The 23,414-nt window shown below is 43.6% G+C and overlaps 1 protein-coding gene across 5 annotated transcripts in view; it reads right to left on the minus strand.

Moving 5' to 3' along the window:
- rasa3 (RAS p21 protein activator 3) overlaps window positions 1-22,150 on the minus strand; it is a 200,883-nt gene extending 178,733 nt beyond the window's left edge. For all 5 annotated transcript variants that reach the window (XM_069890439.1, XM_069890438.1, XM_069890435.1 and 2 more), the window contains exon 1: window positions 22,011-22,150. In XM_069890439.1, the coding sequence (XP_069746540.1) occupies window positions 22,011-22,065 (55 nt within the window). In that variant the 5' untranslated portion in view covers window positions 22,066-22,150. The remainder of the gene's footprint in view (window positions 1-22,010) is intronic.
- Window positions 22,151-23,414: the final 1,264 nt, after the last annotated feature.

A 23,414-nucleotide genomic window follows, 5' to 3' on the forward strand; every position in this document is an offset into this window, starting at 1 on the left:
CGACGCGATTACAGCACCAGTAACCCAGGTTCGATCCTGGCGCTGCCTTTAAGGAGCGTGCATGTCCTCCTCGTGTCTGCATAAGTTTTCTCCGGTTTCCTCCCACCGTCCAAAATGTATGGGATTGTAGGTTAATTGGGTGGCACAAGTCACAATGGCCAGAATTGTCTTCTGCCATATTGTAAGTAACAGTTTTTTTTTTAATTAAAATTTTAAACTTTAGATGTTCCACCATTCATTATTGTGCCTTCATCTGTCATGGCCCCAATTCTTTTCTTAAACTTCCGTCTCCCTGTTCCTCTTTCCTTCATCTTTCTACAACTTAAGAGTTTGATGCAAGTGCAAATTTTTTACTGATTCACTACATTAGAATCTTGATTAAGATATCTGCAAATGTGCTCTAATTCTTCTCAGGCAGCCTGATACGACCTTAAGAGAGTATGATAACGGTGATGGGCTTATTGTTATACTCATTATGCTCATATGCACCAACATTTATACTTGTTCCAGCTAAACAGGTACTTTGGGGGAAAAATACTCCAATAATATACACCAAGTTATAAAATGAAAAGAGATAATAAATATAAAAGACAGATTCACAGTTGCAGTTAGTAAAGTGATGTTTCGAAAGTAAAGGCATGTTTTTGTTTGGTCCTGGAGTAGTTTATGTTTAGGCTTATAAGGGAGGTTCAAGAGCCTGATAGGTGTTAGAAAGAAATATTTCTTGAACCTCAAGGTGTTGGTCTTCAGACTTTTGTAACTTCTGCTCAAAAGTAGCAGTGAGAAGAGGTTATGACCAGATGGGGGTCCTTTATGATGTTGACTGCCCTTCGAGGCAGTGCCTCGCATAGATATCTGCAATGGATGGAAGTTCAGAACCTGCTGTGGACTTGGCTAGGTTTGCTATTTTCTTCAGCCTTCAGCATTCCTGGGTAACAGAAGTAATCAAACCCAGAGATTGTTGTTTTCATCATTGTGATAGTACAGATCTATCACCAATGTATATACTGTATTTTTTCTTTATCTTCTTTCTTTGGCTTGGCTTCGCGAACGAAGATTTATGGAGGGGGTAAATGTCCACGTCAGCTGCAGGCTCGTTGGTGGCTGACAAGTCCGATGCGGGACAGGCAGACACGGTTGCAGCGGTTGCAGGGGAAAATTGGTTGGTTGGGGTTGGGTGTTGGGTTTTTCCTCCTTTGCCTTTTGTCAGTGAGGTGGGCTCTGCGGTCTTCTTCAAAGGAGGTTGCTGCCCGCCAAACTGTGAGGCGCCAAGATGCACGGTTTGAGGCGATATCTTCCCACTGGCGGTGGTCAATGTGGCAGGCACCAAGAGATTTCTTTAGGCAGTCCTTGTACCTTTTCTTTGGTGCACCTCTGTCATGGTGGCCAGTGGAGAGTTCAGTTACAGTATCTAGACTGTGCTTACAGCGATTGGCTGAGAGCTTAGCCACGCCTACTGTCTGGGCCTTAAAGGGTGTGTCCCTAGCCAGGTCGGATCATTCCGGACTGGTCGGCCACCTGTGTGAAGAGCTCCTGTCTTTTGCTAATAAAAGCCTTGGTTTGGATCAACAAGTCTTTGATTCTTTCGACGAGTTCTACAATCATAAACCAATTTATCTAGATCTTGAGCAGAGCGAGGTGACATAAACGGCCTTTGTTTGACCCCCTTCACCCACTGCACTGCCAGTAAGTACAGGAAACTAAGGCAGAGACAACCTTTTGTCTCCATGGAGCAGCTAACTTCAGCTGAAAGAACAAAGATCACCCATGAATTTTGAAAATAAAGTCTGATATTTCTACAACCCCTGTACAATTTAATGCCATTTGCAGTTCATGAAATTTTAGGCAGTATATCCAGTGATTTAATTTAGAAAATGCACTAAGTTAATTAATGTACAGATCACTAACATTTTTTTAAATTTTCTCTCAATCACTTGCCCAACCCTCCCCCACCGCCAGTAGTCTCTCCATCAACCCATCTCTTCACCTCCCACACCACCTGTCCTTTACCTTATCACTTCACCCCCGCCCCTGATTCTTTACATTTTGTATATGTAAGGAACCTGGCGAGAAATGGATCCACCAGGCAGATGCAGCATTGATTCAGCAAAGGCAGGTCCTGTTTGACAAACTCACTGGAGTTCTTTGAGGATTCTCTCTGTATTGCATTGTCAGTTTGTTTACATTTGTTATCTCTTTATAGTTCTTTGTTTGTTTACATGTATATGCTGTGTACAGATTTTTTTGCACTACTAATAAGTGGCAATTCCGCCTCGCCCTCAGGAAAAAGGAATTTCGGAGTCGTACTCTGACAATAAATCTGAATCTGAAATCTGAATATGATTAGTGTCGTAGAGGGAGTGGAGCAGTTGGATGTTTTTTACCTGGATTTCCAGAAGGTGTTCAATAAAGGTGCAACATAAAAGACTTGTTTACAAGATAAGGATGCATAGAGTTGGGAGTGGTATATTAGCATGTTAAAGGATTGGTTAACGGGATGCCGTAGGGGTCGGTGCTGGGTCCACAACTGTTTACTTTCATGATCTGGAAGAGGGAACTGTGAGTAGTGTATTTAAGTTTGTTGATGACACTAAATTTAGTCGAAAAGCAAATTGTGCAGAGGAGACAGAGAGCTATAAATAGGTTCAGTGAGTGGGCAAGGGTATGGTAGATGAAGTATGTACTGGCTTTGGAGGTGGTGCAGAGGAGGTTCACCATGGTTGATTCCAAAGATGAGGGGAGGTTAGCCTATGGGACTGTACTTGCTAGAATTTAGAATTAGAGGGTTCTTATAGAAACAAAATTATGAAATACAAAGATAAGATAGGGATAGGTAAGCAGTTTCCTTTGGTAGGGGAGACTAGGGACATTTCCTCCCGGGAAGTAGATTTAGGACAGAGATGAGGAGGAACTGCTTCTCCCAGAGGATTGTGAATCTCTGGAATTTGAAGCAGTGGAAGCTACCTCTGTAAATATATTTTTTACATAGTAGGGGAATTAAGGGATATGGGGGAAAGGCTGAAAGGTGGAGATGAGCCTATTGGCCATGATCTCACTGAATGGCAGAGCAGGCTCGAAGGGCCATATGGCCTACTCCTATTGTTTATGTTCTTATGTAACACAGTAGAATTCCGAAAATCCAGACTGTTCAGGGATCGGGTCAGTGGATTTTAAAATTTTCAAGATTCTCAGGCAGTACTTTTAAAATTCAAATTTAAGGAGGACTGAAGAAGAGATGAACAGGTAAATTTTGAGAGTCTATTCAGTAGCAAATACAACATGCTTAATTTATAAAAATAAAACAGTTTTAAAGAAAATTAAAGTGGTCACTTGGCTGTGCATCCGTGGCGCTTACCCACAAAAGGCAGCTAAATTGAAAAAGTTTGAGAGCTTTTGAAAGTCCAGATTCTCGGGTGTCCAGATTTTTGGCATTCAAATTTTTGGACTTCTTCTGTATTGTCCCCACCCCCACCCCCCCCCCCCCACCCTTGATAAGGGTCCAAATCAGAAACATTATCTGATCATTTCTTCCCACTGTTTGACCTGCTGAGATCCTCCAGCAATTCTTTACTTGCTCAAGATTCCAGCATCTGCAGTCTTTGTGTTTCTCCACCCTTCTTCAACTTTATGGCAATGTCCAAATAGTCAGGTTTTGCAGTTTGGTTGAGGAATTAATATTAGTTTGGACCAAGAGTGACTCTTCCAAGAGTGGCAGTGTCTTTAATGCCCAAGACAGTGAACAGGGGCTCAGTTTAAAACAACTCCACCCACAGAGTAGAGTCCTTCAATGCCACACTGAATATAAGCCCTGGACCAAGGTACCAGAGTAAAGAGTCGGGGAACTTATTTTATGTAATTTTTACAATTCTTTACAACTCCAGATAATATGGTGACTCATATACCAACTTATTTACAATAATTAAAAGTTGCTATTTGCCTCATCAATGTGTTTTAATGTCCCAATGTGTACCCATCTGGCATTGTCCTCAAGAAATATCAGTCTCCTTTATTGCAGCATCAAATCAGTCACTAACTCCACACTCAGGTTGTATTTACTGTAGCTATGGTATATAAAAAAAAAAGTTGCCCTGGCTATGTGGTAGCAGAATCTCTTGCAACTACTTCCAAAAGCAAAAGATAGGATTTGTTGCAGTGGGCCCTCAGTGCTGTTCAATCTCAACTAATGGGAAAACAGTCCCAGCATCCCTCTTTTTGACGTGTTTAGCTGCTTACTCAATGAGTCCAGTGTTCCTGTCCCAACAATCCAACCCAACAATCTCTTCCAGCTGTTGTTCATCCTCTGTGGAAAAAATACTTCCTCAAGCCTGGCTAAAAATACCGGCTCCAGTATCACCCTTGCTGTGTGAGTAGCTTAACCATTTCAAGCATGCACATGTTGCATAGCTTTTAAATAATACAACCACATTCTCTGGAATTCTCTCCCCAAGTTCTTCACCTCACTCTATTACTTTAAGACTCTCTAATACACCGCCCTCTCTGAACAATCACCTGCTCTGTTTTGTGGACTGTGTCGTGTTTTTTCTTGATAAGACTCCACTGAAGATCATATCGCATCTTACTGTGTTCACCTTCTCCCTCCACTGCCTCCCACTTTCCTGTTTTTTAAAAATCTTATACGAAGGCCCCAGGCAAGAAACGTTGGTTACCCTTTACTTCCTATGGATGCTGCGCGACCTACTGAGTTTCTCAGCACGGTTGTGTATTGAACTCGACCCCAGCATCTGTAGGCTTTCCTATTTAACTTACTATGTTAAAAGTATTCTATAAATAATTGTAGTTATGATAAGCTGACTATAACTAATACATTTGATGTTTTTCATCTTATAATTGAAGCCCATGGCCCTGGACACAATCCCTCTTCCCTATTTCTTCCATTGATGTCACGAATCAAAACTCATTACATGGAACCCAGCAATCTTGTCTTGGTTCTGAGCATAAGCTGCTGGAGAAAGTCAGCATGGTTGATCAGCATCAGTGGGAGAAAAAGAATAATCGCCATTTCAGGCCAGAGCCATTCATCAAGATGACCGCCAAGTTCCTCTAGCAGAGTGTGTTTAGCCTCAAGTTTCAGCATCTGCCATCTCCTGGGTGTGTCAGTTTGGATCACTCTTCTCTCCCCTGAGTAAACTCTAGCCCCTCAATTCTGTGGTATCTGCAATTCATTCCCTGGGGGCTACATTTAATGCCCATTCCTAACTTGTGGATGTAAGGGTGGACAATAATCAGCTGCAGTGGAATGAGAGATGTTCAGGTTGCAGAGATAAAATGCTGGCATTCAGCATCGAAAAATATTCCAAGGCAATGCACAGGGCTACAGTGGATGACATGGCAAACAAATGCCTCAAATCTTGATGAAAGTTGAAAGGAGGCCTTAAGGAGAACTGAAACTGAAGAGGGTTCAGGCAACCCAATGCAGAACTAGGCTCCTAGGGGTTGAATTCACAGCCAGTGATGGTGGAGCATAGTGAGAGTGGGTGTGGAAAGGCAGTGGTTAAAAGCAGACAATTCCAAAAGGTTGGTCGAACTTGAAAAAATTAACAAAATGACCCCTCCCCAAAGCTGCCTCACGGCTAGTTAGTTAAAGGCACGTTAAACTTAAAGTTAAAGTTAGTTAGTTACAGCAGTTAACACAACCCTATTACAGCACCAGCAACCTGAGTTCAAATCCGGCACTGTCTGTAAGGTGTTTGCATGTTCTCCTCACGACCGTGTTGGGGTGCTCTGGTTTTTTTCCACCCTTTAAAATAAAAAGTACAGGCATTGTAGGTTAATTGGTATATTGGGGGGGGGGGGCACAGGCTTGTGGGCCGGAAGAGCCTGTTACTGCGCTGTTTGTCTAAATTATATATCATGATGGGGCTGCATCCCTCTGTTTTCCATGTCACATTTAATCATTGCTGGGCACATTTCCACAACCTCAGGAAATCTAGCAGCCGCACAGTAGTGAGATCTGCTGGATAATGGAGGCAAGTATTCTGTTAAATGTGGCATCGCCCCCAGTGCAGGCACGTTGGGCCAAAAGGCCAGAATATGGACATGGCTAGCAAGGGCAATGTTTATTGGCTATTCCTACCTTGTGGATGCGAGGGTGCACACTGTGAAGGAGCTGTACTGCTCCATGTTCTATACACATTCTTCAGCAAGTTTACCTTTTATAACCCATACTGTGTAAATGGGCGCCATGATCCCGAACTACAATGTCCTACACATCTCACCTTTCCAATCATTCCACAGCTTTCCTAATTTCTATTTCCTTCATTCCCTCAAGTAAACTTGTGCTTAAAGCCTAACCACTTGCATGCCAGATCTGTTCTGAGGAGCTAGAACACAGATTTTTTTAAAAATGTTGCTATTCAGCTAATATTTGGGCCAGGAAGTTCCTCTGGGTCTCGTGGTTGATCCTGATACTAGATTCAGGGAATGATGCATCTATGGATTGAAAAGCAAACATGAGAGTGGGACCCTGAGTGGAGAGAAAATGTACACGGCAGATTTTTGGTTATGCTGCAAGTGACAGCGGGTTTAAAAGCAAAGGCCATGTTTTCTATCTTAAATGAGGCAGTGTAATGAAAGGGAAGGCAGGAATCAAGTGGATCCAGAAAGGTCGTTTGAGATGAATGATGATGGTGCCAGCCATGAGAGTGCAGTGACAAAGGGTGATTCCAAAAGAGGTATAATTGGGAGATACTGTGCATTGTTGAATTCAGTGTTGAGTGCAGAAGGCTGCATCGTGTCTGGTCAGAAGTAGGAAGTATTGCTCCACAATCTAAATGCTGAGTTTGTTGGAACATTACAGGTTAAAGAGAGGGAGACATCAGAGTGGAATTCAGATGTGGAATTAAACCTATGGACACCTGTAGATGCAGGCTCTCCCTTATGAAATTGTTCTGCAGGGTGCTCACCAGTCTGCATTTAGCTTTCCCATCATAGAGACCAGCAGATTGTGAAACTGATCACAGCACATTAAATTGTAAATAGAATGGGATACTTTGATATTTAGAATGGGATATTTAGAGTCCAGGATGAAGAGAAGGGAAGAGATAAAAGGGAAGGAAGTGAACCTTCTGCACTTGGAAACCTGAATCAGGAAGGGGAAATCTAGAGGGTAATGCTCAGAGGGGTAGTTATCAGCGTAACTTTGGTGTTGGGAGTTTATGGTGAAGGGATTCATACCATACAACATTACAGCACAGAAACAGGCCCTTCTAGTCTGTGCTGAACCATTTTTCTGCCTAGTCCCACTGACCTGCACCCAGTCCATAGCCATTGATACTTCTCCCATTCGTGTACCTGTACAAATTCTTTTTAAATGTTAAAATTAAGCCCATTGGTGGGAGATGACAAGAGGAACCCTTCTATTGATCTGGGCAAGAGAAGAGGTGTGAGAGTGGAAATGTGGGAAGTAGATCAGGCAGAAATGAGAGCTCTGTCAATAATAGTGGAGGGTAGCAATGGTAAAAGAAAAACAAGACATACCAGATGATGTCGGAAAAGATGTAACAGAGAAGCTGCGAGAATAAGATGGAAGCATACAGCAAGCAAAATGTTAAAAAAATATAGTCAGGGTAGCTCAGAAGGACTGTGAACTTGAGCCAAGGCAAACGGAATGAAAGAAAGGGCATCAACAGTGCTTCCTCAGGCTCTGTACATTCAATCCAAAGCTGCATGCTAGTTTGCTGAAAGAGTCATGGATCTTGCTCAAGGAGGTTGTTTCAATTTGCATATTTAGATTCAGATTTCAGATCCATTGTCAGAGTACATATATGAAGTTACATACACCCTGAGATTCCTTTTTCCTGTGGGCGCAGCAGAACTGCCACTTATTGGTGGTGCAAAAACAAACTGTACAGAGTGTAAACATGTAAACAATGAATTATAAAGAGGTAACAAATGTAAATAAACTGTGTGCAATACAGAGAGAATAAAAAAGAACATCAATGAAGTGCACAAGTAAGAATCTTTAAATGAGTCCCTGATTGAGTTTGTTGTTGAGGAGTCTGATGGTGGAGGAAGAGCAGCAGAGCATCTGCTGGGTGGTGTGGGTCCTTGATAAAGCTGCTGCTCTCCGATATCAGCATTCCCTGTAGATGTACTCATTAGTGGGGAGGGTTTTGCCTGTGATGTCCTGGGCTGTGTCCATTACCTTTTGGAAAGCTTTACGCTCAGGGGATTTGGTGTCCCCAAACCAGGCTATGATACAGCCAGTCAATACACTTTCTACAATAGCTCTGTAGAAATTTGCCAGGAGTTCTGCTGTCATACCAAACCTCCGCAAACTCCTGAGGAAGTAGAGGCGCTGGCGTGTTTTCTTCACGATACCATTGGTGTGCTGGGTCCACGAAATATCCTCCAAGAAAATGACTCTCAAGAACTTAAATGTGCTCACCCTCTCCACCTCTGATCCCCCAATAATCACTGGATTGTACACCTCTGGTTTTCCTTTCCTGAAGTCAACAATCAGCTCCTTAGTTTTGGTGACATTGGGTGCAGGGTTGTTGATGGTGCACAATTCAGCCAAGCTTTCAATCTCCACAGCCGTGGTATCATCAACAAATTTGTAGATGGTGTTATTGTCGTACCAAGCCACACAGTCGTAGGTGTAAAGTGAGTAGAGCAGGGGGCTAAGAACACAGCCTTGTGGTGCTCCGGTACTGATGCATTAAGACAAAGACTTGTATTTATATGGTGTTTTTTTTTAAATGGCACTGGGCCATCTAAGACCCCCTTTAAAACAAGCAAATTACTATTGAATTTGTGGTGATATGTAATTACACCACTAGGTCACCTGGGGTCAACCCGGTAACATTATATAAAGCAGTCCAGAGCTACAGTCTAGCCTTCCAGGTTTGTCTTGCAGAGAGACAAGACCTCTTAGTGTACATATTAGTTTATTAAAGCTGTCTTACACTTGCACTGCTTTTGTGGTTATTGTCAGTACAGAATTTAACACAGAAAATGCAGCAGCCAATTTGCACAAAGAAAGCTCTCCCCAAATAAACAAAATCACCAAAGTTTTATCTTTAAAAATGAGGTGGAGGGTTTGCAGTGATCATAGTGAAGATGCTGCAGGTTTGTGCGACCAGCACTGATTCCTTCTGCTGCTTGGCTAAATTGCATGAAAAGATTATACGAGGATCGAGATGAAATATTGGAAGAATGCTCCAGAGTGAGACATGAAAGTCTACAGTCACTGTATTTGTAGTGGAAAACACAAAAATGCTGGATGACTCAGCAGGTCACCCAGTGTCCATAGGAGGTAAAGATATATAACTAATCTTCAAGGTAACTTGAATGCTCCAACAACCAGCTGATAAGCTTTCAACATGTGTAGGAAACACATGTATCGATTCAATATGCTTTATCCACAACCTCGGAGCAATTTCATGGTCATGGTGCAATTGCAGACTCCCAGATCTGCATTTCAATGCTTCCCAGTATCTGCCAAATATATCACAGCAAGAAGCTGTACTTCTCCACTATTTTGTTCCACTAATACTTTCTGTGGGTCATCAAGTGCCCTGCAAGTACAAAACAAACTTCAGAATGCTCAGCGTAGAATGCATCAATAGACTAGTGTTTACCTCTTCTCTTTCCAAATGAAGTCTATTATCGCCAACCTCCCCCGCCCCCCGCCACCCCCCCCCCCCACCTTCCCCTCTGGAACAGCATCAATTCCAAATTAAATAAAGCATTAATGAGAAGGGCAGCAATGCCAAAAAAAGTCACAATCCACACATCAATAAGGAAAACTATATCAGCAAAGTGAAATACACGGGATAGGAGGACAGAAACAGCAGAGGAAACTGAGTGCAGGAAATCAAGGGAGAGAGAGAGAGAGAGGGAGGGTGGAGAAAAGAGACAAAAGAGGAAGAGAGAGCAAGTGAACATGGAGAAAACAATGAGAAGACAGAGGGGAAGGGAAAGGGGAGGGGGATATATAGAAGAGGCAATAGGAAGGAGGGAGGGGAAGGGAAGGGGGAGGGGGAGAGACACACTGAAGGTCTTTTTTTTAATCAAAATCAACATTGCAGCTCCACAGGAAATGATGATTAATGAAAGGAATTTTACTCAGATTCCAGATGTACCATATCACCAAGCCTGCAACAAAAATGGCTAACATCTCAAACCCCTGCACAGTTAAATACAAAACACCGAAGGTTGTTTCAAACTGCTGGCAAACAGCCACTGTACAATATCTTACAATTATTTCTGCCATTCTTTACACGTAAAATGTTCCCTTCCATGTCAAAATACTTGTCTGCATTGGACCTCTGGGGAAGAGAAGCAGGACAATGAATTCACCCTGCTTGTAGATTTCAAGGCCCTGGCCTACATGGCATGAGTAAGTAAACCCTAATCTTCCCATAAGTTTGTGACAATAGATTAAATCTCTTACAAGATTTAAATTGCTTTCTTTTCATTCTTTCTTGGAATATGCACAATTACTGAAGGAGTTTGCCAGGTTGCCCATATGTCATTGGCCAGAAATGGTCCTGGAAAGAAAATAAGAAATGGGGGCAGGCTTTGGCCACACAATCCTTGAACTCATGACAACATTCCTACAGTCATAGTTCAAACAGTCAGCCTCAACTTCACCTTCATGTCTTGTATTTGACTACTTAAATTTTACTTTTCAGGTTATGAACTATTGCTGGCAAGGCCTGCAGTTACTCTGTATTAATAATATTCTGTGAGAAAATAGTAATGAATCACTATCTTAATCTCAGTGGTGAAGATAGGGCAGGGACTTCTAGAATTTAGACCCAGAGGTGATGAAGGAACACAAGTACATATACAAGTTAGGATGATTTGTGACTTGGGAGGGGAACCTGCGGACATGGTGTACCCCTGTACCTTCTGTCCTTGACACATAAGCTGCAAGTTTTGGGAGGTGCTGTCGGAATAACCTTGGTGAGTAACTGCAGGGAATTTTGTGGGTAGTCGCACTGCTCCCACTATGTACTGGTCGAGGAAGGGGGTAGCAATGAAGTATGCTGCTTTGTTGTGAATGTTGTAAAACTTAAAGAGAGTTGTTGGAAAGAGGAAACTATTCATTCACATCCCTGATTTAATAGTGAAAGCTTTGGGGTTTCAGAAGGTAAGTCAAAGTATATACAGGCTCTGACCAGTTCTCGTAGCCACTGCGTTTATATTGGTGATTCAGCCAAGTTTCTGCATGCTGTCCTGTGCTATATGATTGATCTCTGACAATCACAAACATCTTCGTGACCAATCATTGGAATGTTTAATTGACTTCACTTTTACTGCGGCTCTTTTGATGCCAGGCTCTGTCAAATGGTGATATCAAGAGTGGACACTTGCAGCTCACCTCTGGAATCCACTTCTTTCGTCCATGTTTGGAAGAAGGATGAAAAGAAGTCTGGGCTTCAACATTTATGAGCAAGTGCTGCTTTGACAACAGTCTTCCCCCATCCCACCCCAGAATAGACAATGGCTTAGGTTTAATGTTAAAGGAGAGAGATTTAAAACAGACTCGAGGGTCAAGCTTTTCATTCAGACAGTGGTCCAAATCTGAAATGAGCTGCCACAGGAAATTGTACAAGCGGGAACAAATACAATGTTCAAAAGACAGTTGGACAAGTGTATGCATAGGAAGGATATGGACCAGAATGCCACCTTGGTTGGCACGGGTAAGTTGAGCCGGACGGAATCTGCTTCTATGCTGTATGACCCTATAATAGCAAGGGTTCCATCGCTGCAGATAATTGAGAGCACATTGATGGGGTAATAATTGGCCACTTCGACACAAGTAGATACCAGTTTTACAACTCTATTTAAACATCTGGGTAGAGTTTGCTCTGAAATGCAAGTCTTCCAGCTGATCCCACAAGCCTTTGTTGTATCCCTCCAGCTGGAATTTCACATATTCAATGACTGTGTCCCACACCTCTCGAGGTAAAGAATCACATAGATTTGTACCCCTTTTGAGAGAAGAAATTCCTCCTCATTTTGGCCTTACATACATGATCCCTAATTCTAAAACAATGTCTTCTAATTCTAGACATAGTATCTTTAATCTTGGAACCATCCATCACCATAGGCGTCCTTCTTGTCAATCCCCATGAGAACTTCCAATAACATTCTCTTTCATTCTGCTAAAGTTTAATTAGACCAATTGGCTCAGAGATAATAAGCAGCAGGCCAGGTCTTGAACCTCTGTACTCAACGTGATGGAAGTACTCCAACAAGGGGTGATATTACTGACTCACAGCTTCAGCAACACCGGTTCCATCCTGACTTCCATGTGACCACATGGTTCCCCTGGGTGCCCAGTCCAGTCTCTTCTCTCATTTGAATGATGTGCTGGTAGCATCACTAAGCAGTAGGCAAGTTAGCGGAGAATCAGGGTAGAGCTGATGAGCATGCAAGACAGAATAGGTTTGAGGGAAGTAAGTGAGGCAATGGGGTTGATGGGATTGCTCTGACAGCTGGCATAGATATCAAATGGAATCCATCTATGTCATAGAAAAATATATCTAAAATTAGCCTTGGGACTCAATATCAAAGGCAACCATTTCAGGTCATGATTTCCTCTTTATCAGAACTGGCAAGTGCTGCTGTCAAGATATGTACAATACTGTATTAACAGTTCTTCTCTCTCTACAGAGACTGCCAGATCTGCTGGACACTTCCACTGTTTTCCTTTGCAACAGCCTTGATCTGCAGTTCACAGATTTGTCATGTCCGTTTGTTCTCTCCCTCTCCCTCTCCCTCTCCAACTCTGACACATACACATCACTTGAGCAATTCTGGTATCATCCAGAGAATTTCTCTCTATCTTCCCTCCCCATTCCCTCTGCACTTAAAACCAATGCGTTTCTTAGCTTTTCAGTTCCAATTAAGAATTTTCAACCTAAAATTTTAACTGCCTTTTTTTTCCCCTCTCTCAATAATGCCTGGCTTGCTGTCTTTTCAATTTTTACAAGTGGTCAACTCGCTGACCAATTCAAAAGTTTGGCCAACCACACAGGAGAGGTCCAACACCAAGGGGCATCATTGATTTATAGAAGTAGAAAATTAAAGCACAGCTAATGGGAATTATATATGTTCACAGGACCACTGGAGCAATATCGTGCGTACACTGGATAAAGATTGAAATGAGCTGATGACTAACTTCAGGCAGTGGAATGAAGCACACACCTTGGTCTCTGTCAACAGTGATGAGCTGGAAAAGATTGAAAGCTTTTAAGTTTGAGGGTGTGAATATCAGCATCAATCAGTCCTGGTCCAGCCATATTGACACTACAGCCAAAAAATAAAATTTAAAAAAAATATCGCTCCAACAACTCTATTTCCTTTATAACTTAAAGATCTTCAGTATGATTCCAATTTGTATTGACACACCACAGAAAATACCCTACCCATATGGATCACAGCTTGGTACAGGAACTGCCTGCCCAAGGCTCAGAGAAATTGCAGGGTTGTGAACCAAGCTCAGTCCACCAGGGAAAACGAACTACCCTACAGTGACTCTAATTGCTGCCAACATATTAAAATACTCATCTCATTCTAATCGCCCTCCTGTCCAGCTCAAGGTAAAGGTTTGAAGAACCATTTCTATCCCACTGTTATCTGACCACTGAATGGTCCATTCATTAGTACAATGATGTCACCCTTGCATTGTTTTAACTGTATTTTCTTTGTAGCATCATATCCTGCACTTCTTTTTCATTTTGCACCACCTGCAGTCTTTCTTGTTTTCTTCCATTGCACTTAAGTGTGGGCTGACTTGCCTGGATAACACACAAAACAAAGTTTTTAATTATATCTTACTACACTTGATGATAAACAAATAAACTACAAAAAGTCAATTTATCTCTGCCATCATACTGTGCAACATGACATCCAGGTCCTTTTACAGGCCTCCCATTTGGGTCCCGACAAGGATCCTATCTGAGAGCTATCTTACATAGCCCTCTGCCCTGTCCCCCTATCACTTCCTAGCTCTTTTCTCTTCTCCCTTCCCACCTTTATTCACCCATCACCTGTTAGCCAGTGTTCCTCTTTTGGGTTTCAACACTACAAAAGAAGGGTTCAAGCCCAAAATATGATCTGCATTTTCCTTTCCAATGGATACTGCTTGATCTGCTGAGTTTCTCCAACACATTTGTGAACTTCAATAGACCCCACCATTTGTAAATCTCAAGCTTCAATGAAACAGACTGAGGGTGTGTTGCACTGTCAAATACAAGGTACGAACTGTGAAATTTTTTCTCCTTTTATATTTACTTTTTTTTCCTCACCTCATGTTATGGGTTTTACATACCTGGGAAGTTGCAGCAAATAAGATTTCCACTACATCTGCATATACACACCTATACATGGCTCTCGTGCACATGCACACACAGACACACAGAACTTTAAAAAAATATATATGGAAAAAAAATAAAATTTACACAGTTTATGTTGTTTAGGAGTTCGGTTGGCACATGCACGTGAGTTAAGGATGCAAATTTAATATCGTCAGGGTGCTTAACTCTCACACATTCGCCAACCAAACTCCAATATGTGAACCCAGTGCGCATGCGCTAACTGAAGACATCCAGTTTCCAATTAAATCTCAATAAATGACACATGCTAGTTTTGACAATAACTAAAAAGAATATCCTATTACTGCATATATTGGCAGCTTCATCTTGATCTATTTAACCACAGTGCACATCAATATCAGGAGATCTGAGTAACAGATTGAAAGTACAAAGAAAGGCTGCTTTTCAACTCCACAGTAAAGTGCCCCACTGTACTTGGGGTCACAATGAAACAAATTCCCTTTAATGTTACAGAGAACAGTAAAGTGCAGGAACAGTCACTTTGGTCCATGTGCCTGTGTCCAAACTCTGCTCCCTGCACCTGACAAATATCTACAAGCCTCTTAAATACTACTATAGTATCTGCTCCCATCATTTCTCCTGGCATCCTGTACCATGCACCCACCACTCTCTGTGCAAAATATTTATCCCAAACATCTCCCATAACTTCCTCTCCCTCACCTTAAACACATCCTCTCGTGTGTGATCCTTTTACCCTGGGGAAAAGATTTTATACAACTCTCTGGTAAGAATGACCAGAAATGCACACAGTATTCCAAGTGCAGCCTAACCAAATTTTGATTTGGCTGCAACATGACTTCCTTACAGGTAGACATATTTTATACCAATGAACCCAAGAATTCCACACCCCTTCTTTACCGCTCTATCTACTTGCGTGGCGCCTTTCAATACCCTATGGACCCAGACCCCTGATCCCTCTGCACATCAGTAAAGATCCTAACATTAACTGTATACATTTCCCTTTCATTTGACATCCCAAAGTGCAATGCCTCACATTTGTCCAGATTAAACTCCATCTGCCATTTTGTTGCCCATTTGTGACTGATTTACATCCTTGTGATTTCTTTAATTGCCCGCTACACCATCCACAACTCTACTAATCATTGTATCATCTTCAAACGTACCAACCCACCCACTACTTTTTCATCCAAATAATTTATGTATACCACAAACATCAGGGGTCCCAGCATGATCCCTGCAGACCACTACATAGTCAGAGGCCTCCAGCCCGAATGGCAGTCTCTCACCACTACCTTCCATCTTCTATGGGCCAGCCAATTTCGTATCCAAACTATCAATTCACCATGTAACCCTTGCATCAGCATCTTCTGAATTACCCTACCAAGAAAGACCACGTCAAATGATCATGTCAAATAAACATAAACTTTGTAATTTCCTCAAAAAGCTCAATCAAATTGGTAAAGCATGACCTGCCTCTCACAAATCTATATTAATTGTCCTTAATCTGACTATGACTTCCCAAATGCACATAAATCCTATCCTTGTGTATGTTTCCAATAGTTTCTACTGATGTGAGGCTTACTTACCTATAATTTCCCTTCTTAAACAAAGGTACAACATTGGTCTGGGAACTCTCCAACAGCTGGTGAGGATGCAAAGATCTTGGTCCCTTCACTTGCCTATTTCAATGACCATCAAAACCATCAATGAATGACATTCCTAATAAAGTCTTGAACCATTAAAATGTGTTTCACAAACTCAGAACCCACTTTACTGCTTGTGAGAATCCTGAAGTCATCAGCGTATGCAGGAACCATGACAGCCAATTTGCTCAGAGCAAGCTCCTAGCAAGGGCATTGTGATAATGAGAAATCTTCAGTAATATTGAGGATAAAAATTGACCCCAGGACTCATCAATATACTCCCATGAGATTCTTTATATCTTGAGAAAGGGATTTGTTCAATGTTTCATTCAAAAGAAAAAGTGCAGAACATCTTAAAGCGATACATTCAGAAAGGACTGAACAGCTTAGGGCTTTTTTCCACCAGGGGTGCGATCTAAAAAAGAGCTATGATGAAGTTGGACGAGAAAGGTGTTGAAAAGAAGGTGTTCACTAGTATGGGGTAAATCAGAACTAGACACTCCAACTATTAGATGGTCACAGGAAATGTCCTCATCAAAAAAAAGATGAGAATGTGGAACTCGCTGTTGGGAATGGTTGTGGCAAATGGCAAAGAAAGATTTAAGGGAAAGTTGAATAAATACAAGGGAGAAAGGTCTTGAAGTGCATGTTAGTAAGTGCATGGGGAGAGGTGCTAAGAGCCTTCTGTGACACAGAAACACCCTGGATTAAACACCTATTCCTGCTTATATTTTCTCTGAAGCTCTATTATACTGCTTGTATCTTAGTTCTGATGAATTAAGGAGAAAAAAAAACACATTTGGAAAGATAAAATCTAGTTTTGGAGTACCAATATGAACAATCAAATTAAATTTTAAAATCCTAAGCACATCAGTTATGCCTTTTGAATTGGTTCACCCCAAAAAGAGAGATAATAGTCAATGTAGAAGCAATTTGGAAATTGCTAAACTGTGACAAGCAGGCAGGGCACTCAGTAGCCCCTTTTCCACTGGCACTCTGTCCCAGGAGTTAGCTGGGAATTTACTAGGACAGGGTCCAGTGAAAAAAGAACACTCTCTGAACGCTGGCATCAAATGACATCATTTCACGCCGGGGATTAACCACCTCTACCCCTACTCCATATCCCCGGCGTTTGCTGATAAAACCAGTGGAAAAGGGACAGCAGAAAGTCACCCGACTCCAGTTGAAGGTAGAACACTCTGATCCCCGGGGATGAGTGTGTGTTCGGTGAGAAAGCAATTAGTGTCCCAGTTAAGGGTGGCCTAGTAGAAACATCACAAAGGGCTTCCCTTTCCTGGGACACTGCACAGTAAATTAACTGGGATGCCAGTGGAAAAGGGGCTAATGTGCCAGATTTTATCTTCTGGACCCATATCAACAATGAACAGAAGCAGAAGAGAAGAGGCAAATAAGGCAGACTGGCTGAGGAGAAGACTCGGTAATAGGTGAACGGAAGTTAAGAGACTTTACCCGAGGCTGAACCAAGCCGAAGTGTCATTTGATAGGGGATGAATACATTCCCACCACCCCCCCACCCACCCCTTAGCTTATCACTGCTCAAACCCTTTGCTCCGCTTAATTAGATTCTTACCACACATTTTCCTCTTCAATTCTCCTACTGCCCCTGTATCAAACTTCACCACATTACTTACCCACTACTGACCTACAATGACTTCAGATTTTAAAATTCTCACCCTTATTTTCAAATCGCCCTGTGGATTGACAGGCTCCTTACATCCATGTTATCCTCCAGTACCAGAACACTTGGCAGTCTCAGCACTCCATGAATTCTAACCGCTTATTCATCAAAAGGACGCTCACAATATTACTAACAATCTTGTTTTCAGTCACCACACACCCAAACTCAAACTCCCTTCTTAAATTCCACTATCTTTCTCTCACAACCACCAGGAGACGACATTGGTTAACCATGTGGTCACCTAAAGTCTACTGCTACAACTCATCATTTGTTTCTCCCATAAAGTAATCCTGAAAAGCATCCAAGAACATTTCCTTGTTAAAGATGTCAAATCATATTGTTGTACAACAGAGATATGGGTCATTTTATTGTGGATAGCTATACCATATCCTGGACAAAATGGAGGTGCAGGGAGGTACAAAATATAGGGCAGAGAGTGCAATACTAGTAACTCAAAAAGCTGAAGAATGAATCATACTTACAAGAGCAAGTCAGAAGACAAAATTTCAGAATCAACAATGCAGTGTTCAAATGTGACCACATCCAACTGTGGTTTAATGTGTTAAAGGGTAAAGGCACTTAGGTTTGTGTGTGAACCTCTCCTACTCAAAACAACATGAAAATATCTGGAGGTGACAGGGTTGTATGTTCAATGAAGAATACAAGGTAGACTTAGAGTACATTGTTGCCTGCATGTTAAGTTCCATTACATTATTGTTTTAATAATTGTTCTTACAAATAAAAGTAATTTTAATTCACAAATATTTCACCTGCAAATACAAACAGTTTGCTGTGTTGCTCAATAAAATAGAATTGATTCACAACTGATTCATAATGTTGATATCAGAAAGCTAGCCTTCAGAACCCTTATATAGACTTGCCCTCTAGTCATAAGAGGGCTGCAGGAGGGACAAGTGTAGAAGAAACCTGGCAACTTCTCCCAGAGACACTTTACTTCATGTCTTTCTTCATTAGCCAACTAGGATCATGTGGTGACTCTGGTTTGCGTGGGTTACCACCATAGCATGATCATAATTCCCAGTGGGGTCATGTCATCCAATATTTCCTGCCTTCATAACTCCTCTGCCACAAGCAACTGATGCAATAGCATCACTCTCAAAAATGTTCTCAGACTATCTGATCCAGTATGACAACCCACCTCTCAGTGCAATGAACCTCCCCACCTCTGAAAACAAGCTTCATGAACTTAGAGTACAAAGAGACTTCCTCACTAGATACGCGGGTGGGTCAGGTTCAGCGCAAGCCAAGGTTAACTGCAGCTGTACCCATTCACATCTCAGAAACACATAGCAGAGTGACAGATACTAACAGAGCTGGAGGCACAGCTGAGCAAGACACAGCCATTCAAGTCTGGAGAATGGATTCCCAACCCTCTAGAAAATGTACACTTCCCAAATAGTTTCTTGTGGCTACATTTTTCAAAAAGCTACTCTACACCTTCCAAACAGCAATATGCATTGTTCATCACACAGATGACCTCACCAAAGGTACAGGTTATAGACATCTCCCTGATTCTCTATGTAACATAGAAACTTTTTTATATAGCACCATAAGAAAACCATTTGAGATGCTTCACAGCAGTGCTAAAGGCATCAATCCTCATTGGGAAAGACAGAACGCACAACAATACACTCCATCAAAGGGATACATCCTGAGGAATGTCTTAAAGGAAGAGAGATGGAGAGCATTAGGGAGGGAATTCTAAAGTTTAGGGCAAAGGCAGTTAAAAGTTCAGGTGAGGGGAAGAATGAGGAGCCAAAGATAAAAGGGAAGAGGAAGAGAGCAAATGATTGAGGGTGTGGGGGAGAAAGCAAGCAATGGAATGTGTGAGGAAGGGATAGATGTAAAAAGGTGAGGGGGTGCAAGAAAAGGAATAGATAAGGTACAGAAGGGATATGTTGGGGGTAAGAGAACGACGGTGGACCATGTTGGTGGGCTGATGTAGTCAGGATGTGCTGGAGATATGTGGTGTAAGGTTAGGCTTGGAAGTATATTGGCAATGAGGGGTAGGAGGGACTAGTAGATGGCGTCTGGGCAGGAGGTATTGAAGTGTGAGTGAGGGGCTTGAGGAACAGCATGGAAGGGATTTGTTGAGTTGGATAACAATGAATAATACCAGGGTGTACATTGAACTGTGGTCAAGGAGTTCGGATGGTTCTAACAAATGAGTTTGGGTAGGTGATGCGGCTTGAAGATGGAGGTTGTGGCATTGAGAGGAGCATTTAGATGATGGATGGGTGTGAGTTATGGGGTAAGGCAATCTGTTGGAGGGGTATTGATGGGGTGATTGTGTGCATGGAATAAATGATGGGAAGGTAGATTGGTAATAGAGTTGAGCCAACTCCATATCCCTTAATTATGGGATGACCCGTTGATCTCTAATTTGAAGATACTCAGCAACCAAACTTCCACAGTCTGCTTGGGTGGATAATTTCAGAGATTCACCACCTTGGGTGACAGGATTTCAACTCATCTGAATGGTCAACCCCTCGTTATGAGGTTGTGACCCTGGTTCTAAAGACGTTAGCTGGGGAAGCATATCATCCTTGCATCTACCCTCCTGACCCTCATAAAAAGCAGTATGCTTCATTAAAATCACGTCTCATTATTTTCCAAGAGATTATAGTTTTCAATCATTGCACTGTTAAAACACACCCAATATTGCTCAATTTCTACCAAAGTGAATGACTGCAGACTTTCCAATTACATTTGATCTCCCACATCTGTGCCCCTGTATATCCCCCATAACTCCTCTGCATTGGACTGACGGATGGATGGGTATGAAGGGGTGCAAGGGTGAGGGGCTGATGAATGGTGGAGTGATGGGGAAATAACTGATGAGGATGCTGAGTGAGTGATATGTGGCGTGTAGGTGAAGGATGACATGTTGGTGGAAGGAAGAGTGCATCATGGATGGGAGTGACATGGTTTGGATGAGGGGTGTGTAATAGGTGGGTGGGGTTTGAAAGGAGGGGATGTATAGGGGCCGAGGCATGGGGTGTGACAGCGGTGGAGTGACAGGTAGGGGTGATGGGAAAGAGGTGATGGGTGGGGTTAGGTTGTTGGGGATGATGGAATGGGGTGGGGACAATGAGGTGGTGGTAGGGTTGGGGTGGAGGGGCCATGGGGTAATGTGGGTTAGAGCGATGAGGAGGGGGTATTGGGAGTTTGATGATCTGGGTAGGGTGATGGGGTGTGGGTAGGGGTGACAGGGTGGAGTGGTCATGGGGATGATGTGGGTAAGAATGATGAGGAGGGGGGTAATGGGAGTATGATGATGTGGGTAGGGCAATGGGATGGGGTAGGGGTCATAGGAGTGACAGGAGGGTTTAAGACAGTGGGATGTGAGTGGGAAGAAAAAGTTTAAAAACCTGTTTTAATCATACCTAATTGACTTGTTATGTGCACAGTTTCATAACTCCAAAGGAAATGGGCCAATGACAATTTTCTCAAGCAAAATATTTCAGTAACAATTGGGTCTAGAGCAGTGATTCTCAACCTTTCCTTCCCACTCACATACCACTTTAAGCAAACCCTTACTAATCACAGAGCACTGATGGCAGTGGAATTACCTAAAGTGGTATGTGAGTGGAAAGAAAAAGGTTGTAAATCATTGAGTTAAGGTGATGTGAGTTGGGTGATGAGGTGGGGGTAGGGGAGATGGGTGGAGGGGTCATGGAGATGACATGGATAGGCGCGATAGAGGGGTTAGGGTGGTGATGGGTGGCGGGGTCATGGGGATGATGTGGGTAGGAGTGATGCGGAGGGGGTTAAGGTGATGGGTTGGGTTAGGGGCAATGGGTGGAGGGGTCATGGGGATGACAAGGATAGGAATGACAGGGGTTAAATTGGTGGGTTGGGGTATGGGGTAAGGATGATGGGTGGAGGGCTCATGGGGATGATGTGGGTAGGAGTGATGCGGAGAGGGTTAAGGTGGTGCGTTGGGAGATAGGGTAGGGGTGATAGGTGAAGGGGTCATGGTGATGACATGGCTAGGAGTGATAGGGGTTAGGGTGGTGGGTTGGGGTATGGGGTAGGTGTGTTGGGTGGAGGGATCATGAGGATGACGTGGTAGGAGTGATGGGTTTAAGGTGGTGGGTTGGGGTATGGGGTAGGTGTGTTGGGTGGAGGGGTCATGAGGATGACGTGGAAGCAGTGATGGGGTTAAGTGGTGGGTTAGGGTATGGGTAGGTGTGTTGGATGGAGGGGTCAAGGATGACGTGGTAGGAGTGATGCGAAGGGGGTTAAGGTTGTACGTTGGGAGATAGGGTTGGGTAATGGAAGCTCAGACGCCCCCACCCAGTGCCCGCTTACCGATCTTGACTTTGACGCTCTGCAGGACTCGCAGCCCCTCTCCCACCGCCGCCATGCTGCCCCCGAGCCGTAACCACCGAGCTCTGAGCGACCATCCGCCTCATAACATCCCGCTACCCACCGGCCCGCCCGCCCGCCGGTCCATGGCACACTCTGCACGCTCACTGGTTGAACGCCGGTCCTATCGTCTCCCATTGGCCGCTGCTTCAACCAACCCCAGCGTTCTAAGGGGCTATCGCAGAGCACCGTCGTATAGGCTGAAAGCTGCTACCACTCTGCTTTCCCATTGGTTAGCTGTCGGAGGCCGCGCCCCGCTCGCAGGCGATTGGACAAATGCTGCAGTTCAGCACATGTCAGTGTTTAACGGAGGGAGAGAAGGAAGGTGGTGAGGGGAGGGGAGGGAGAGAGAGAGAGAGAGAGGGGGAAGCTGGATGAGGAAGGAAGGAATTCATGCGGGCAGGAGGAGAAATCAAAGAGCCATTGGACAGTGAGACGAGGAATAACGGGATAGAGAAAAAGGAGAGGGAAAGAGTGAATGAGGGAGGAAAGAACGGTGAGGGGATGAACAGTGGGGGAAAGAACAGAGGGAATGAACAGTGAGGGAATGAACAGTGGGGGAAAGAACAGTGAGGGGGATGAACAGGATTTGAGGAAGTAGAGAAAGTGTGAAGCGACTGAGGAAATAGGGGAGATGAGAAAATGAGGGGTATCCGAGGGAATGTGGGGGAGAGTGGTGAGGGGGGATTGGAAGGTGAGAAGGTAAAGGTGGAGTGATGGGGAAGGGATGAAGGAGAAGAGAGAGAGAGAGATTGAGGAGTAAGGATGGAGGGGGAGAGGAATGCACACCTCCCTCGGAGTGAGGTGGGGGGGGGGTGATGGGAGAAGGAGCGAGCAGCGGAATGGGGAAATTGTGAGGAGTTGCGTAGAGGGAGGCGAGGGGAAGAGGAGAGCGGTGGTGAAATGGGGTGGTGGAAGTGAGACGAGGTGGAAGGATGAAAGAAGAGTTGGGGGTGTTGTCAGGGCTCAGGTTACGCGAGGAGTGAGGTGCGGGGGGTGGGGTGGTGGTCCCGCTGGAGCAGTCTCATCTTGCACATTAAGACGGTGATCTCCGGCATGAGGCAGAGACCCACTCTCTTGTCCTCCCCGCCTGCCCTCAAATACCCGCGCTCACACCGCTACATCATCGGTTTAACTGACTCAGAGCTACAGTACAGTCGTTTCCTCTTCCTAGAATTGATATTTGGACGCTTTTGTCAGGTGGGAGAACTCCCCCGTCTGTACGGAATCAGCTCATGCAGCGATTGGCAGAGCAAGCCGTCGCGCCGTTTAAATAATTGGCAAAGCGATCCATTTGCAACAGGACAATGGGATGGATTTTCCAGCCAAGTACAACTCGCTGGATGA

Source organism: Narcine bancroftii, chromosome 7 (assembly GCF_036971445.1).
Source record: "Narcine bancroftii isolate sNarBan1 chromosome 7, sNarBan1.hap1, whole genome shotgun sequence".
In the NCBI taxonomy this organism is placed as follows: domain Eukaryota; kingdom Metazoa; phylum Chordata; class Chondrichthyes; order Torpediniformes; family Narcinidae; genus Narcine; species Narcine bancroftii.